At 55.5% G+C, this 14,539-nt stretch overlaps 1 protein-coding gene across 4 annotated transcripts in view; it reads left to right on the forward strand.

The window, feature by feature from the left end:
- The first annotated feature begins 4,969 nt into the window (after window positions 1-4,969).
- The window catches only part of EPHB2 (EPH receptor B2), a 142,641-nt gene continuing 133,071 nt past the window's right edge, over window positions 4,970-14,539 (forward strand). For all 4 annotated transcript variants that reach the window (XM_071448779.1, XM_071448781.1, XM_071448780.1 and 1 more), the window contains exon 1: window positions 4,970-5,197. In XM_071448779.1, the coding sequence (XP_071304880.1) occupies window positions 5,113-5,197 (85 nt within the window). In that variant the 5' untranslated portion in view covers window positions 4,970-5,112. The remainder of the gene's footprint in view (window positions 5,198-14,539) is intronic.

Below are 14,539 nucleotides of genomic sequence, written 5' to 3' on the forward strand. Positions count from 1 at the left end.
CCTGGGTTCAAATTAGCTGTTGAACAAAATATCCCAAATTTTCTGCTCAATTCTACAGTTCTAAATCTATTTTAAATGCTTCAAAAGTGCCTCTTCTCTTTAATTTGTTCCCATGGCTACCATTCAAAAGTTTCATTCATTTTCTGAGCGGAGAACTCTCCAAATCGTTACTGCAATCTACCAGTTGACTTTTCCTTCTTAATCTAGCTGAAGGCTCTAAACCCTCAGACTATAGACATTGCAGCAGCCACAGAAACAGGGTTACCTTCCAGCCCTCCATCCTCGATGCTCGGCGCAGCCCCTCCCCGCAGAGCCGAAATCCTCGCCTGGAGCTGTCCTGTGCCTCTGCTCGTTCCTGGGCTCCCAGCGCAGGAGGATGCTCGGCTGCCCAGTGCCACCCTCTGCCCTTCCTCCTCTCTGTTTCACCTGGTGCCCGGGAGCTCGGGGTTCCTACACACAGAATCCCTCAGGTGCAGGGCTCAGAAATGCCGGAGCAGAGAGCTGAAGGGGAGAGGAGCGGCTGTTCCCCCTCCTCAGGTCCCTGCAACAGGACAAACAGGTTGAGTGAGGTGGGGCTGTCCCGTGTCACGTTTCAGCACGAGCCATCCAGGGCCAGGTACCCTCAGCAAGCATACAGGGATGTAAAAGGTTAATCTTTATTTAACTCTGTGCAGAGAAACCTCCCCACAGTGTGGGGTGGGCAGGGTGGGGGCTGCAGCCAGTGCTGGTGACTGGTGTAACCGGTAAAGGTGCTGGTTTGCTCTGGGATGCTGCAGGAGAGCTCTCAGATCCTGGAAACTGCCGAGTTATGGTACAGATCAGAGTGGGGATGTTGAGCTGAAAGGTGCTGGGCAGCACCGAGGGCTCAGCCTGGAGGTGGGGTGTAAGACTAAATAAACTATTTAGGGCAATACAACAGTGAGGAGCCCCTGTTGCTCTCACCCTTCCTCCTGAAGGACCAGACCTGCCTGTCCCCAGCCTGCAGAGCACTTGGGGTGACTGGGAAAGGCAAGGAAGGACAGAGGGAGGCCCTTGGTGGTGACAGGCTGCAATCACAGATATCCATGGGGTTTCTGGCTGTTCACACACCCTTCACAGAGGTTAGAAAAATCCCCTATTGGGAACAGTTCCTCCATCCCTGCTGAGCTGGGGAACATTAAGTAGGTGATAATAAGTGGTCCCTGAGTGGGAGGGCCTGCTCTTCCCTGGAAAGTGCTACTCCAGACAATTTATCATTCAAATAAAGAGGGGAAAAAGGGTTAAACACTGCCCGGCCTCCCCAGCCAGTGGTGGCTTTGGTTATCTGCAGCATGGCTGCAGGGCTACATGGTGCCTGTACATGTTTGGGGATCAGGAGTTAAGTGTTTAAATGATAAGTGATATCTTAAAAACATAAGTTTAGCAATGAATCTTTACCGACAATACTATACTATTAGTTAATAGGCAGAATTAACTCACTGGCCTGGGGCCAAGCCCGTCACAGCCACAGCCAGAACAGCTGAAGCTGCTTTTCACTTGGGTTTTGCTTTTACTGGATTTTCTGCTGCAGGGAGACTCCAATTTCTCTAAAAATATGCTCATGTTTTCCTCCTCCCAACCTGCCCCTGTAAGCTCGAGGTTCCTTGGAGCCCAAGGGATTCAGCCAGGACCTGGAAAGCTTTCCTCTTGCATGCAGAGGTGTGACCAAGGGTGTTGATTCAGGACCAAAGGTGCTGATTCTCTGCAGGGCATTTCTCAGTGGCCCTGGACCAGCTCCCTGTCTGCTTTTGGTGGGACTTTAGGTGCCAGCATGGGACTCACTCCTCATCTCTCCCATCCCACATAAACCTCCCTCTCCCTCAGCTGGGGCATTGAGACTGACCAAGTAACTTCCTTGGACCAAAGAAGCATCTCCTGAATCTTTCTGGTAGCTGAGGCTCCTTGGAATCACCAAAGATGACTGCACTGAGCCTTGAGTCTGTGCCTGACAGCTCTGTGTCACCACTTGCTGCTTTCCTTTGTGCCTCCTTTGACTCCCAGCTGTCACCTGCTGCACCTCTTTAACCTCACAGAGGGTGAGAGGGAGCCACCTCCTCCAGGTGTGATGAGCCAAGAGTTTCATATGCAAATGACCTTTTTCTTTCTGCATCAGGAACTGAAAATGCAGCATTAAATATGTCACCATCAAACCTGTTTTAATGTCCCCCTAGATGTCATCTCTCCTGGCTCTGTCAGCTTGGGAATGATCTTTTGATGTAAACCAAAATGTGGGTGCAGCTGGAGGGGTGGTTGTCCCATTTTTGTGACCCCATCAAGGCTGTACCTGATGCTCTCTGCAACAGGGCTTGAGTGTCCTGTGGCAGTGCTGCCCCAGGGTTGTGGGCAGCAAGGACCAGCGAAACCAGTGTAACTTGACTTCCAAATGGCCACATCCAAGCTGCCTGATGGTGGCCATGTCCATGTGACACAGTTCCAAGGCCACTTGTCACCAGATGGCAGCAAGGAGAGCATCAGCTCACAGTGTGGCTGAGGACAGCAGTGAGGATGCACAGTGCTCCCTGGTCCATGGCCAGCCTCCACTGAAGCCACTAAATCTGCTGCAGAGTGAGTGGAAGGTGCAGAGAAGGACACTGGAGGAGGCCTGGAGTCCCTTGTCACGGCATGGTGCTTTGCAGCACTTTCTGGTCTGCTCAGATACTAAGGCATGGTGACCAGAGGAGCTTGTGGGATTCACGTCAGAGGGTGGATACTGGGAACAGCAACTGTGTGAGGGTGGCAGTGGAACCTTGGCAAGCCTTCCCATGGATGCCAAAAAATGCAACAGTCATAGAAAGCCCTTCCTGGGAGCAGAGTGAAGGTGTGAGGTGGGACAGTGCTCACAGTTCATGACTGGCTGTGAAGAGCATCTTCAGGGCACAAACCAGACTCCAGGGAGCATGAAAGAGCTTCAAAGTCAGTGCAGCAGCCAGACAAGCCTGCGTAGCCCAAGGTCCATCTCCATCAGCAACAGCCTAAGGGGGAGTTCAAAAGAGAAGAGAGAAGGTCTCCAGTGACTGTTCCCTTGGGACAAAATTCTCATTGTGTCTGGCAGTGCAGTCCTGGAGAGCTTCAAGAAAATCCTGAGGGTCTGGGTGGGCACTGGCAAACACACAGGGCTGCTGCTCTTGGACTCCAGGCTTCCATTTTGGAGAACTGATGGATCCTCGGGAACATGCAGGACACGACCCTGGGATCCAGGAGGACTGAAATGAGGAGATGGTGAGTTTGGAAATGGTGAGTGCTTTTAGCCATCTAATGGGAAATGCTGGCTGCTCCAGACCAGCAGGGAGTGAGGGGAGGCTGGGAGTGGGGGAGCCTAGTACAGGGCTGGAATGGTAGGTAACTGCTGGGGATCCTTGGGATCCCTGCCCTGGAGAAGAACACATCTGAAGGAAGAAGCAGCAAGGCCACTGGCTGTCCTGGCCTTCAGCCTCCTTCCTCAATGCAAGAGTGACCCCGAAAGAGCTTCTAAAGATGAAAGCTTCTCCACACATGATGGAGCTGGGCCACAGGGTTCTCGTGTTGGACACGGGGCCAATGTGGATGAGCAGCAACATCTGCAGTGACAGGAACTCCCAAAGCAAACCAGAGCCTGAGCTGGGAAGACCATTTGGCTCATGCATGTGGCCAACATCATCACAGAGCTGTGACCTCCACTAACCACTCCTGTGGAATCATTTCCTGTCGTGGGTCAAGGCAGAGAACCCAAGGTGCTCAAGCTGCTGATGCATCAAAGGGATAAGGAAGAGCACAGTGGAGCCTAGACTGTTTTTTCCATGTCCTTCCATGGGGAGTTGAGGGACAGGAATCCATCCTCGAAGTGCAGTGGGTCTTCAGCTCCTGGCCTATGAACCTGGCACAGCTTGTGCAGAGATCCATGTGCAGGGTGTGACCTCCCTAGGAAGACCTTCCAGGACACAAGTGCTTCCTGCAAGATGAACCTGAGCCTTCTGCCCAACCAGCAGTAATTGGGACACAGCTATGGGGGGTGAGCAGAAGGCATTGCTGGGTACAAGGTGGATACTAGAGAGGTGAGGAGGAGATGTCAGGTGGCAGGGGGACCTGCTGGGGTAAAGAGTCCTGCCAGCAGCCACATGTCATAGATTCACAGAATGGTTTGGGTCGGAAGGGACCTTAAAGACCATGTGGTCCCAACCTCCCTGGCATGCCCTGAAGAGGGTGTGGATCATGAGGTGCCCGCAGGGCAGATGTGGTTCCCAGGCATCGGGGAAGTTGGGGCCTGTTGAGCGCTGCGATGCAGAATTGGAGCTGGGTCTCACCTTGCACCTTCTAGGAAGGTCCTGCTTGGCCCCAGCAGTGTCAATGGGGCTTGTGACCAAGTCACAGCTGCTCCACGTGGGAAGTGGGGGGATTCCTGTTCTCTCCTGGCTGGCTGCGGGGGGATGGTGGAGGAGAAGGGTGCGGGGGCTCAGGGCTGCCCACAACGAGCTTCGGATTGACCAACTCCTTGGATTTTTGTTTCTTTCTTTATATCCTGCTGTACGCGTTCTCTTCTCCAGACGGGAATCTCCTCACGGCCCCGGCCCCCGGCTCCGGTGGGCAGCTGCGGGGGCTCAGCCCCACGGGGGAGATGCCCGGCCCGTGGCCGCGGGCGGCGCGAAGGGCGCGGCGGCGGGGGCATCCCCCCGGGACCCCCCGCCCCTCCGCCCCTTCGCCGGTGCCGGCGGCGCAGCGAGCCCCGGCGAGGCGGATTTGGGCTGAAATCACGGCTTTCTCTGGATGATCGACAGCTCCGGGAGAAACCATCGGCGGGCCGGGGGGAGCCGCCGCCCGCTCGCCGCCCGCCGCCCCCCGCCCGCCGCCGGCCCCGCCGCGCCCCCCCCCTCACCGCCCCCCCTCACGGCCCCCTCAGGCCGCCCCCGCCAGCAGCGCGGCCCGGGCGGGGCGGGGCGGGCGGCGCGGGGCGTCCCCCGCGCGGCGGCGGCGGTGGCTCGGCCCGGCCGCGGCGGCGGGGCCGGCGGAGCGCTCCGTGCCCGCGGCCGTGCCCGCGCCGGCGGCGGCCCCAGCGAGGGGCTCTGGGCTCTGCGCTCTGCGCTCCGCCGCCTCCATGGAGCGCCGGCCGCGCCGCCTCTGATGCCCGGCCCGGCGCGCACCATGGGGCCGCTGTGGCTCTGCTGCCTGCCCCTCGCCCTCCTGCCCCTGCTCGCCGCCGTGGAAGGTAAGGGGGGCGCGCGGGGGGCGGGGGCCCTGCGGGTAGGGCGAGCCCCCTCCGGGTTTTCCCCGTTTTTTGGGGGGTGGCACTTTGCCCCCTGCCCCCCTCCCCGCCGCACGCCCTTCGGAGGGGAGGCGAAGTTTGGGGAAGTGCTACCCCGGCTGGAGGTGTCGCCGCCGGAGCCCGGTGTGTCGTGTGTGCCCCCCCCGCCGCCCCCAGACCCTCCCGATCGCTGGCCGCCCTTCTCCCCGCCATCCCTCCGCCGGAGTGGGCATCCCTGGGTACCGCGGCGGGTCCCCCAGGGATGCCCGGGATTCGCCGCCCCGTGCCCGCTGCTGCTCTCGGCAGTCTTTGGGGTGCCCCTCCGCCAGGCCTTACCGGCGTTCTGGAGCTGGTGGCCGGCTCCCCGTTGGCGCCGTGGCGTTCCCGGCGTCCCCAGGAGGAGCCGAGCTCCCCGCCGAGGTCCCCGGTGCTCAGACAAAGCAGAGTGAGGCGGCAGGTGGGGAGCTCCAGGGCTGGGTGTGCGGGGACGGCTCTGGGTGGGAGCCCCACGGTGGGGTCTGTGCAAGGGGAGACTCGTTCTCCTGCTCCCCAACGATCCCAGCCATTCCTGCCTGCTCCCACCCGCCCGCTGCATGGACACCCTGGCAAGTGCCAGAGAACTGGGTTGGGCAGGGGCGAGGGCCAAGTGTCAGGCCAAAAACTGGCTGGTCCTGGAGTGGCATGGTCCAGGGATGCCTGTCCATTGTGGAAGGGTTGTGTTGGAGAGGCTGGGTGGCTCCGTTGGGCTGGTGGGCAGGCTGGGTGGCCAGTGCTGGCCCTGTGTGTGCGGGGCGGTGGGAGCCGCTCGGACGGTGTTTGTCTGGAACATGGATGAGGCACCATTTATTAAGTTGGAGTTTTGGGAGATGACTCATGGGTTGGCCAGCTATACATCGTGATATTTACAATATGGGAGCTTGGCATAAATAGGACTATTTACGTTGCAGCGGAGAGCGCTCGCCAGCTCTGCTATTCAAATGAGCCCAGCATGGTTTTAATTATGGGGGGGAGGGTTGGGGTGAGGAGCGTGTTTGTGAGAGCATACGTGTCCATGCAGGACGTCTGGCCCCATCCGCTGGTGGCCTTGACACTTCCAACGGGCTCTGGGCTCGGCCAGCGGGGCCCATGTGCACTTGACCATGACAAGCTGATGCTGCCAACTGTGGCATGCTGAGTGCCTTGGGCAGGGATGAGGTGACACCTCCGCCCCAGCCTGCTCCTGCTGCTGCCCAGGAGGTGCTGCTGGCCGGTGCTGTGGGTCAGGGGCTGGCTCCTGGGGCTCCCGCGTGGGTTTGTGGAACGTGAGTGACTTTCCCACCATCATGGCAGGAGTGGCAGGCGCTGGATGCATGAGTGCCAAGGGATGGGGAGAATATCTAGGAATGAGGGGCTGGCCAGTGCAGGTGGGGTGTTTCACCCACCCGAGATGATAGCTTTAAGGTGTGCTCCTCCATGAATGCGGACGCTCTCAGGGAGATGGTCAGTGGGCTTCCAGCAGCCATTCCCAGCCGGGGATGACTGTGTTGCTTTGGCTTTGGCGTGGTCCCCCCGTGCCTCTGCTGTTGCCTCTTGCCCTGTGTGCATCACGGGGCTGTGATGGTCACTCTCAGGGTTGATGTGGGCAGCCAGATCCCTAATCTAGCCTTCCAGGAAAAGGCTTCTGGAGAGCTGGCAAGGTGAAAATGTGTGGGATGCAGCTCCTTGGGCGTGCCTCTGCTCCTTCCTTTCTGGAACTGCCTCTTCCCACCGCTTCCGAAGTGCCTGGCTGTGGTGTCCACCTGCACCTCTGAATGCTCTGGATCTCTTTGGTGTGGACAGATGGACCCGACAGTAGCTGCTGGCCATGGAGGTGGTGGCTGGACCCACCATGTTCACGCAGCCGCAGGGAACCTCCACGGTGGCGATGCCCTCCATCACCAGCCCCAGCATATTCCAGGGCCAAAATGGGGGCAGAAAAGCTTGTTCAGGGGAAAACTACAATTCTGGAGGATCCTGCCTCTTGAGTCCTGTTTTCGGCTTTGGCACAGAGCGTTTCAGTACTGCTGGTAATTTCACTTGTCTCCTCTGTGCCTCAGTTTTCCTAATTACAAGGCGTAAAATAATCCAAGCATCTTTCCCAAGGGAGCCGCGAGGTTTTGTTAATGAACATGACAAAGTGCTTTGGGATCCGTGGTTGAAAGCGCAGCCTTAGTCAGTGCGGCTGTGTGTGGGGTGTTTATTTATCTACATGCTTTATATTTCTCTGTGCGCTATATATTCACTTGCATTTAACAAACCTTAATTAGAAACAAAGCCGATAGGGAAGGAAATATAAACAGGAGTGTGCTTGGAAATTGGAAGTTGATTGCTCACTGGCCAGCAGAATGCATGGTTCGGGCTTGGGAGGCAAGGCTGTTTGGTTAAAACCGCCTCTGTTAAAAGGAAATGTAAAAAGAACGTGAAACATAAATCAGTATGGAAAACAGGGAGGTGGATGACAACATACATAAAGCAGAGGTTAGGAATTGCCTATAGTTGTGAAGGCGGTTGGAAGGTAATGTGTCTGCAGCTGAGAAAGTTCAGGCTTCTCAAAGGAAAGTTTTTTGTGTGTTTTTCAAAAAAAAAGAGAAAAACAAAACCCAAACCAGAAAGTCAAGAACAAAGGAGTCCTGGAAGGGTCTGGATCCCACACCAGTTGGTAACGCCGCTATCGCTAACGGCCCCGCTTTGTATTCCTGCTGCGTAGGCTGCGCGCCGATCGCAGGACTGACGCTCCCGAGGTATTTTGGGGGGAGCTGGGAAGGACACGGAGGTATTTTAAAATCAACAGCCTGGCTAACTCACGTGCGAGGAGGGAAAACCAACCCGATGGTGCTCCTCACCCCAGTGGAGTTAACTTTTCACAAACCTTGCGGTGCTGGCAAGCTTCCCGAGGACTGGAGGAGAGCCAGTCCTGTGCCAAAAATGCAAAAGGAGACACGAGATGGCCCTGCTATCAGTGAGGGTGTGGGCAGCACGGAGCCAGCAGCATGGAGGCAGCGACAGTCTCCAATGGGCGATGGAGAATTGCTCGGCACGAGTTTTGCTGGGAAACAGATCACGGGTGAGGGGACTCGATTTTGAGTAACAACTGTGCCGAGCAATCCTAATCCTGAGCCCAGTCTTGGGCTTGGAAAGGGATGCTGGGGCTGGAGGGCTGTATCCACTCCTGGGGTGGGTATTCCCAGGGCATGCTGTGGCTGAGGTGCTGGACATGGACATCCCTGCCCATTGTCCAAGCAAGCTGGAGACAGGACTTCAGTGCTTCTGTGTATTTAATAGTGAATTATAATATATGTAATATTTACGACACTCTCAGACACATGGTGGGATTGCTGGGGGGTCCTATGCAGGACCAGGATTTGGACTGGATGATCCTTGTGGGTCCCTTCCAGTTTGGGATATTCTGTGATTCTGTAGTACACAGTATATTTAATTTCACTTATGCTGTAACATATTGCAATGTTAAAACATAGTCTCTGCTCCTGTACCTATGTTGAGCACCTCCACATGGGGTGCGGGGAGATGCCAGGGACACAGGGCTGGTTTGGGCCTTTGTGTATCCATCTTTTTGTGTCCATAGAGGAAGACTTGAGCCATCCCTTCAGGGTTACAGTCACCCCAGAGCATTGCTTTGACCTTGGTGCTCCATGGGGGTGGATGTTCCAGGTGTGCCAGAAGCATGGGAGCTGCAGGAGCCTCCCAGCAAGCCTAGCATGCTCTAGAGGGATGCAGCAGAGCATCAAGTCCAGGGAGAAACACAGGATCTGTTAAGAGCTGATCCTTCCTGCGAGCTTGAGCTCCAGATCTGCAAACACTCTCCTAAGAATGGGAGGGGACCAAATGTTTTGGGACAAGTGGGACTGAGGAGCAGAGCAGAGCCTGTGGTTTTGGCCTGGCCCTGTGCCATCCATCTCCCTCCTGCTGCTTTCCCCTCCCCTCCATTTCCTGGGTTAATTTTTGACAAGGCACATTCCTTGCACCCACCTGCCCTTTGCATTGTAGGGGCAGCAAAAGGGAAAGCTCATTTTGGAGACCAAATAAATCAGTGCCTCATTTAAACATCCATGTAGCTGCCCTTCCTACTCTGTTCTGTGGCTTTTCCAGGCGGGAGCAGCAGTCCTCTCAATACCTGCTGACTTCCAGCTTCTCTGGGTGACAAAAGCATAGGGAGGAGATGCTGTAGGGGACAAGGGCTCGGGGTTGGTGTGGCCACTGATGTGCCCCCACTTCTCGGGTCACCCCACAGAGGGTGTGAAGGGGACACAGCTATGCCTTGGGGATGCTGTGAGGGGTTTGGGGCTGTCCCCAGGGATGGGAGCAGCCGTCCCCTTGGAGACGGGCTAAGGACCTGCCTGCACTAGTCAGGGCCCTTTGTGTGCACATACCTGAGCTGCTGGAAAGAGGGGTGGGCGCTCAGGAAACTGCCCGAGGAGCTGGGTAAATAGTGGGGGCTGTGACAGCTCCTCGGCCTGAGTGCTTTGGGGCGAGGGATGAACGAGAGCCTGACCCTCCACCCCTGCCCCAAAAGGTGCCTGCTCCCTGCACACCAGCCCTGCTGGGATAGGAATGAGGGTGGCTCTGGCTGTGAGTGGGGCTCCCATCCTGCCACAATTCCATTTTTACCGAGGAAGAGCCCCGTCAGCTCCGACCCTGGTTTGTAATCCCTCCCATACCTGGATCTGGTTTATAGAGAGACTGGGGCGAAGCACAGCTGCCAATTGGATCTCGTTGGGATAGGGGTGCAGGGAGATCCTCAGAGGCAAAAGTTCAGCCGTTAGATAAGGGAAAGGATGGGGCCTCCTGTGATAAGGGGCTGAGTGCAGCATGGGCTGGGCGGGAGGAGGGAGGGCAGGGGGAGTTCCGAGGGGCTCTGCCCGCCTGTAGCCAGGGATGGGGGAGCACTGGGGAGCTCTGGGAATGCTGAAGGTGGGCAGGGACCCCTTGGAGGCCAGGTGACAGCAGGAGGGAGGGTGTGAGGAAGGAGAGGTGCCTGGAGATGTTGTGCAGGCATAGATTGTTAATGCCTTTATATCAATGTCAGATGTTTCAGGAACCTGCTGGATGGATGGCAGGTTGTGCCAGGGTGCAGACACGGGTGGCTGTGCAGGGCGTGCCAGCCCCCTGAGATAATCAGGATGAGGGAAAGGAGTAAGTGAGGATCATGCTGGTTGCCCCTCCCTGAATTTCCTTGCTTGGGATGAAGAGAGCAGTATCAGGTCTGACAGGAAGTGTGGCACCAACTGCCAAGCATTAAAGAAAGATGGAGCAGGCCATGAGGGCAGAAAACACAACTGTAATTGGGGCTGGTGTGTGCCTCCCTAAATGTCACATTCAGAAATGATGGTTTTAGTGGCTGAGAACAGTTGTGGTTCTTTGGAAAGCTCACAGGAGTATGAACTCTGGATTTAGACCCGAGCAACCACGCTTGACATCAGATCTGCTCCACAGGAGCAGATTCAATCTCCCAATGGGCATGAGGAGAGGCTGGGGAGCTCCTCCAGTTGGTGAAGCTTTCTCAGTTGATCCAATAAATTACCTTCCTTCCACATTACCTCTCTCAGAGTAGGACCATGGCATCCATAAAGCAGCCAGCACTTAAAAACACCACATAGTAATGGTGTTTTTAATGGTCTCTGTGTAAAGCAAAGTGAAGGAGCTGACTGAAGGGAGAAGCTAAAATAGGAAAATACTTGCCCATGATGTAGGAAATTAAATTAAACCTCAGAATAAATTCATGCAGCCACTTAACATGAGTTTCCTAAAAGTAACCAAAAACCAACCAAACCTGATTAAATGGTAAATTGGAGGAGGTCATTGGAGGTAAAAAAATGTTCCTCATAAAGTAGAAGTGGTATCTAAAAGGAGAAAATAAAAAAAATCAGAAATTGTGGTCTGGTGAACGTGAAGCCATATAAGGCAGGCTGAAAGGAGTTTGAAAAATAACTTGAGAGAAGAAATTGTTTATCCCCCAAGTTTTCCCTCAACAAATGGATATTGGGAAGTTAAATGTGCAGGAGCCCTTGGCATGGAGGGGGATGACTTCAGTGTCACCCCAAGTGGCCAAAGGGACTCCTGCCAAGGAGCTTTGCTTCCCAGGCAGGGCTGGGAGACTGTTCTGAAGTGATGGCAGGAGAACTCGTATTTTACAATAAGTCAATAAAATGAATATTTGAGCCAGAGTAAATGGGACGAGCATCCTTTAAGAAGATCTCCCTGGGTGATCCAGGAGACTCCAGAGCAGTAATTTTAGAGGAAGGGCTCTCTTATGGATTAAAATGTGCTTAAAGAAGGGGAAACAAAGAGTCAGTTTTCCCACTGGACAGGGTCAGCGTGAGGCTTGCGCTGGTGATGTATTCATAAAGTAGAGAGGGGTGGGAATGGGAAGGCAAAGAGTGCTTGCAGATTATACAAAATTATTCAGGATGATAAAAACAACAGTTGTCTTGAAAATATTGCAAAAGGCTCTCATGACACTGGATAGGCGGGCTATAAAGTGGCAGATTAAATGTAGTCAGGGATGAATGAAAAGGGATTCACATGGAAAAAATTACCCTAAACCCATGCATGCACAGTGGCAGTCTTTAAATTACTTATTAGCATTTTGAGAAAGAGATCTTAAAGTCATTGTGGATGGCTCTTTGAAAGCATCAGCTCCGACCTGGGAAAGACTGGGAAAGGGAGTGAAGATGCTTGTACAGGAGAAGTACAGGGGAGAGGGGCTCGGGGAAAGATGCAGCTTGGGGAGGGAGGGGGCACAGAGGTGCATTGCACTGTGGGAGGTGTAAAGAAGAGGGTGATGAAAGGGTGATGATCCTTTATTTTATATTTTTCCCCTCTCTCTGGAGTTCTCAAGCAGAGGGTTTCACACCAGGAGTAATGGAGGGTGGAGGCAGGGCAGGGTGAAGTCCAGCCCTCCCCCATCCTGGGTACCAGGGCCATTGGGTACCCTGGATTCTGGTGTGCTCCCTGAGCATCCTGGTGCGCTGCAGGAGGTGGGATGGAAACCAGCAATCCCTTTGGCTCAGCCTCGCATGGCAAATGTGGTATTTGAAAGGAAACAGGGAAAGGTGCCTTCTCTGGGCTCCCACACTGAATGTCCAGGCTTGGTGAGGTCCCACTGGCCCCAAGCTCCCAGTTTGGCTTTCAAGATCATCTGCAGCTCCCAAGGCAAAGTGCTGGGGAGGTCAGCATCGCTCTGGGTGCTCATGGCCTTGAGCCCTCTGTGTCTGGGGACACCTTTAACCTTCCACAGGCTCTTGATTTTGGCCAGATGGCCAAGGAAGGTCCCTTGGAAAATACCTGTTGGTGCTTGCCTTTGCCCTCCTCGGAGTTTCAGAGGCCAAGAGCATCTGGTTGGAACTGGGGAGGAGAGGAGCTTCCCTGAGCCCTGGGTTCACCTTGGGGGCTGTTGGCTGGGTTAGGGGAGGTGCTTGGGCCCTTACCCAGCAGCTGTGAGAGTTGGGGGAGGCAAATGTGGCTGAGCATGTGAACCTCCCTGGGCAGGGGAGACACCTCGAGCTGCCGTGGGCTTGTGCTCCCAGGGCCAGACAAAGGGAACAATGGGCTCGGCTGCTGGGCTCCTGGGTAGCCTGTGGCTGGCTCCAAGCCCCCAGCCCAGGAGAGGAGGGGCAGGCAAAAGGTCTGGGATCCCCTCTGCTCCCAGCCAGGCTTTGGGGACATGGGGACACCCAGCTGCAGCAGGCTGAAGGACAGGCTGTGCCCCTGGTAATGCTGGTGATGCAGCTTGCTGGCCGTGCCCAGCTGGGCTGTCTGTCCAGCAGCAGGCTGAGCTGAGTCCTGCTCCATGGGACTCCCAGCTCCCTAAATATGTCCCCAAAGTGTGTGGAGCCCTGCTGGAGCCTGGTGAGCTCTGGTTGCATGTCCATGTCATGGCTTGGAGGAACCTGTGTTGGGAGGCTTCCTCAGTGCTGCTCTGCTGAGAAGCAGAGGAGAGGACAATCAGGGAGGGTGAGGAGGGTCAGAGAGGAGGCTGGATTCTCCAGATCTCCTGTCAGGACCCTCTGTGAACCTGAACAACTTCAGAAGAGGGACACAAGAGAGAGAAGGCATCTCCATCCTGTGTAGTCCTCATGCAGAGGCTGTGGGTGAGAAGCACTGTGATGAGACAGTGCAGGTTCTGCCTATCCCAGAGTCTCTCAGGGCAGGGGAGGATTGATTGGAGCACTCTGCCTTGGAGCAGGGGACAGGGAGTCTCTGGATGCTCCCTGGTCTCTAGAGGAGATGCTGCTCTTTGAGCCTCCCAGGAGGCCACTAGTTCCCTCAAAGTGGCCACTGAACCTACACTCTTTGGGCTGCTTAAGGCTGGAGAGTGGGACAGGATGTGTCTGAGGACAAACCAGGCAGGAATGGGCTGTTGAGGTGCCTCCAGGTGTGTGGCCATGGCAGGTACTCCTGGATGGAGCTGGCATCATCATTCCCTGCTATTGGCTCCCATCACTTGCTGGTCATCACCCCCAGATGATGCCTCTGTGAGTTTGGCTTCAAGCCTTTCTCATGAGATCCATCTTTCTTGAAAGCTTTGCCTTGGCAGTAGACTTCTGGGTGGGAGTGATGGCCCAGGAGGTGGGCTTGGTCCTGGCATCAGAATCATTGGCTGGTTTGGGTTGGAAGGGACCTTAGAGCTCATCCAGTTCCACTCCTTCCATGGCAGGGACACCTTCCTCTAAACCAGGTTGCTCTAAGCCCTGCCCAACCTGGTCTTGGACACTGCCAGGGATGGGGCAGCTACAGCTTCTCTGGACAGCCTCTGCCAGGGCCCCAACATCCTCTCCAAGAGGAATATGTTCCTGATATTCAGTCTGTCCCTGCCCTCTGTCAGTGGGAAGCCATTCCTCATTGTCCTGTCCCTCCATCCCTTGACCAAAGTCCTTCTCCAGCTCTCTTGGAGCCCCTTCAGGCACTGGAAGGCTGGAATAAAATCACCATGGAATGATGAGATGTGTCCAAAGCACCTGTTTGTGGTCTTGAAGAGCTGGGAGTGCTCTGCTCTGACAAATGCCTGTGCAGCTGGTTTGAGGCGAGGTGTGGCAGAAAGTCTGCTGAGGATCAGGACTGGGCCACCCAAATGAGCTGGGTGCTGTGGAGGGGACGTCAAAGAAGCCCTGGGCCATCACCAGGAGGTTTGTGCTGGCCAGGCAGCCCCAGGCAGTGCACAGCTGGGCTGGAGCACGTGAGGGTCACATCTCCCCGTGCCGAGGTTACGATGGCGTTCCCTGATTTGCTTTGCTGTAATCCCGTTTTCAGGCTCCAGCACTGTGACTCAGA

The sequence above is a fragment of the Agelaius tricolor genome, unplaced genomic scaffold (assembly GCF_023055355.1).
Source record: "Agelaius tricolor isolate 1412-34295 unplaced genomic scaffold, bAgeTri1.0.p SCAF_28, whole genome shotgun sequence".
Lineage (NCBI taxonomy): Eukaryota > Metazoa > Chordata > Aves > Passeriformes > Icteridae > Agelaius > Agelaius tricolor.